This window comes from Carlito syrichta, unplaced genomic scaffold, assembly GCF_000164805.1.
Source record: "Carlito syrichta isolate Samal-C Ts95f unplaced genomic scaffold, Tarsius_syrichta-2.0.1 Scaffold149354, whole genome shotgun sequence".
In the NCBI taxonomy this organism is placed as follows: domain Eukaryota; kingdom Metazoa; phylum Chordata; class Mammalia; order Primates; family Tarsiidae; genus Carlito; species Carlito syrichta.
The window spans coordinates 1,379-5,075 of NW_007093450.1; the positions used below are offsets into that span (position 1 = coordinate 1,379).

General features: G+C 56.0%; 1 protein-coding gene across 2 annotated transcripts in view; it reads right to left on the bottom strand.

Moving 5' to 3' along the window:
- Window positions 1-264: 264 nt before the first annotated feature.
- ESYT1 (extended synaptotagmin 1) overlaps window positions 265-3,697 on the bottom strand; it is a 15,856-nt gene continuing 12,423 nt past the window's right edge. The window contains exons 24-30 of one of the 2 annotated variants that reach the window (XM_021708817.1): window positions 3,261-3,401; window positions 2,998-3,152; window positions 2,796-2,894; window positions 2,573-2,704; window positions 2,391-2,496; window positions 2,139-2,188; window positions 265-1,114 (exon numbers count right to left, since the gene is read on the bottom strand). In XM_021708817.1, coding sequence (XP_021564492.1) covers window positions 1,075-1,114; window positions 2,139-2,188; window positions 2,391-2,496; window positions 2,573-2,704; window positions 2,796-2,894; window positions 2,998-3,152; window positions 3,261-3,401 — 723 coding nt within the window. In that variant the 3' untranslated portion in view covers window positions 265-1,074. The remainder of the gene's footprint in view (window positions 1,115-2,138; window positions 2,189-2,390; window positions 2,497-2,572; window positions 2,705-2,795; window positions 2,895-2,997; window positions 3,153-3,260; window positions 3,402-3,697) is intronic. The other variant, XM_021708818.1, reaches the window with a different exon arrangement.

The following is a 3,697-nucleotide window of genomic DNA, read 5'->3' on the forward strand; positions in this document are numbered from 1 at the left end:
CCAGGTTTGTTGGGTGTAGGGTCCCTTCCCTAGAAAGCTATGGTGTTCAGCAAACAAGAAGCACGGGAACAGAGTTCCTGTGACTGGAACCGAGCCTCACCTGAAAGCCCACAGCAGCCACTTCACGCCCCTGGGCTACCCCCTTAGCATCTGGTGGGTTCTGACCATTAATTGAACTGACAAGATTCTCGAATTGAATAAGGGCTTTTGAGAGTTGGAATCCGCCCCATGTGTAGGATTCCCTGTCTTTAAGGAGAAGAGCCACAATGGTTGGAGGATGTTTAATATAAGATACAGTGGCTTGGCAGAGCTGGTGCAAGACTGAATACCAGATCCAGTCCTAGCCAGTGAGTTAATAGCCTAGGCACTTACGCAGAACATTGGCTCTGCTGTCCTGAGCCATCCGTGGCCCTCTGCACGTCACCAGCTAGGGGCTCCAAGACTGACACCCCACCACTCGCAGGCCTGGGCAGTTCCCAGCGTGAGCCGAGACATGCCCCAGCCATCACAGCAGGCAGAATCTTCAGGACAGGCCTTGAGGAAAGGAGGCAGACCTGGACGCGGGGCCCAGGCTGCTGGATGGGCACCGCATGCAGTAGACTGCAAGGCCCAGAGCGAGAGCCAGCCCGGCTCCCTTCCCACCCACGTGTTGCCCTCCCCGCCTGCTCATGGTAGGGAAGAAGGTGACCGTCTGGCTACAGAACAAGGTCCTTCCAGAAGCTGTATTTGGCATAAGCTAATGCCACTGCTAGTGCTGCCAGTGGCCAGGCACAAGAACAGAGGCCCTGAGGAGTTGTGAGGAAGGGAGACCAACATGCAGGCAGAGCAGGAAGCGGCCAACTCAGGTCCCTGCCAGGGGCCCAAGGGATCAAGGCCGTGCAGTGAAGGGAACAGTGGTCCTTCTCTTTGGTCAGGCAAAGGCCCTCATCTGGGCCTGGGAGGTGAAAGGGCTGAAGGGCGCAGGCTCCGCCCTTAGCCCCCAGCCTGCGTGAGGCTCATCGCATGGAGGTGGTGACGCAGCAAGAGGCGAGGCAAGGCCAGAAGACGAGCAGTCAGGTTGGTGATGGCTGGCGCCTAGGAGCTGCCCTTGTCCTTGTCATCCATCAGGTCGTACCTGTGAAACCCGGAGAAAGGGCTCAGGTGGGAAGATAACCCTCGTGTCCTCCCAGAAATGAGACAGATCCATACTTCCTAGCATCAGTGGTGCTCACATCAGATTGCATTTTTTTTTTTTTTTTTGAGTTAGAGTCTCGCTCTCACCCAGGCTGGAGTGCAGTGTATGCTCATGGCCACTGCAGCCTCAACCTGCTGGGCTTAGGCGATCCTTCCGCCTTAGCCTTTCACACCTGTTTTTTTGATTTTTTTTTTTAATTGGAGTCTCACTCTGTCACCCAGACTGGAGTGCAGTGGCTGCTCCCGATCACAGCAGCCTCGACCTGCTGGGCTCCGGCGATCCTTCCGCCTTGTCCTTCCAAGTAGCTGGAACTATAGGCGTGCGCTACCACGCCCGGCTAGTTTTTTTATTTATTGTAGAGATGAGGTCTTGCCAAGTTGCCCAGGCGGATCTCGAACCCACAGGCTCAGGCAGTCCACTCACCTCAGCCTCCCAAAGGCAAGGGATTACAGGCTGAGCCACCGAGCCCAGCTGTTTTTTTAATTTATTATAGAGACAAGGTCTTGTTAAGTTGCCCAGGCTGATCTCGAATCCCTGGACTCGGGCAACCTCTCACCTCCACTTCCAAAAATGATGGGATTATAAGCTTGAGCCACTGTGCCCGGCTCTGCTTTTTTTTTTTTTTTTGAGCCTGGATCTGTCTCTGTCGCCCAGGCTGGAGTGCAGTAACATGATCATGGCTTGCCACAGCCTTGACCTCCTGGGCTCAAGTGATCCTCCTAGTTCAACTTCCCAAGTAGCTGTAACTACAGGTATATGCCATCACTTCCAGCTAATTTTTTATAACGAGGTTTCGCCAAGTTGCTCAGGCTGGTCTCAAATTCCTGGCCTCAAGCAATCCTCCAATCTTGGCCTCCCAAAGTGTTGAGCCATTGTGCTTGACACAGATTGCTTCCTTTTCTCCCTTCCTGTGACTGAGATTCCTGTTATTTAAAGATCCATCCCCACCCACCCAGACACTCACCACTGGGCTGCACCCTGGGAAAGGTCTATCTCAGCCAGGTCCAGCTGCACCTGTGATGGAGTGGAGGCCGATAGGGGCAAGATGTTACTTTGGTATTTCCAGAGACCATGTCCCCTCAAGACTCCTGGTTCCAAACCAATGCAGAGGTGACAGAGTCACCTCTGAAGTATCGGCTGGATGCTTCTTTCCTCGCAGGGGCTAGGCCTAGGTCTGCAGCTTGCAAGGCCCCCCTCTGGTCATCCTGCCTCTCACCTTCCCCAGCAGCTCGCGCTCTCTTGACATGAAGGAGGAATTAGACTTGACAGACACATCCAGCTTCCGCCTCAAGGCCTCGTCCAGGGGCAGCTCCCACTCGAACCTGGAGAAGGACTGGGTGTTAGGGCCAGGGTGCCTTCCCAAGCCTGCTGTGTTCCCCCAAATGCCCACTGACTGACCGCTCGTTGAATTCAGGACTTAGAGTCCTCTTCTTCTGTGAGGTCTTCCTCTTGGTGCCCCGACTCTTGTCGGGCATTAGCAACAATGACACATAGGGGTCAGGGGCGTCCCGCCCATTCTGTCGAAGAGCCCTGCCATGGAAGGATACAGGTAATCAGGCAACCCGGGGGGGGGGGGGGGGTGCCTGGAGGGAGCCTGGCGGGCAGGAGGACAGGGGCTCACCGGCAGCTGTGGACGATGCTGACCAGCTTGCGTTCTTCACTGTAGTACCACACAGTCAGTTTCACCTGGCCCAGAGGCCCAGCGGGAGCCTCCTGGGGACTGTGGAGAGATGGCAACAGGTCTGGGAAAGGGTAGAGTCCAGCGAACCATATCCCATCCTTGACATTCCCGACCAGTCTCATCCTTCTGTCCTAGCCCTTACTTGTCAACGTGTGTCAGGCGCTGCCGGAGCTCTGGGGCTGAGGAGGTGATGTGAGGGGGACCCCCCCAGAGCTCTGGTTCTTCACTCAGAGATGAGGAGCTGTGGCTGTAGCTGTGGCTGTGAGCTTCCACTCCCGAGTGCTGGGACACCAGGATCTGGGACGAGAAGCCCATGGCCGGGTGGCCTATGCTCAGAATCTGCACACTAAGTTCCACACTCCTGGGCATTCCTCAGCAGACCCCCGCCCCCAGCATGGCACTCACCCCCAGTTGTGCTCTCAGCAGCACCTGCCCCTGACCATTGCTGAGCGAAAACCAGTGATCCAAGCAGAGCCGGTTGGCCGTGAGCAGCTCTGATAGGGGCAAAGATAGCGAGCCCAGAGTGCCAATCCCCTCGCCCCGAACCTGGGGGTAACAGGACGGAGATCAAGAAGCATTACAGCTGGGCTTGGTGGCTCAGTCTGTAATCCTGCACTTTGGGAGGCTGAGGTGAGTGGATTGCCTGAGCCTGCAGGTTCGAGACCCGCCTGGGCAACTTGGTGAGACCTCATCTCTACAATAAATCAAAAAATTAGCTGGGCGTGATAATGTGCACCTGGAGTTCCAGCTACTAGAAGGCTGAGGCGGAAGGATTGCCAGAGTCCAGCAGGTTGAGGCTGCGGTGGCCGGGAGCAGCCACTGCACTCTAGTCTGGGTGACAG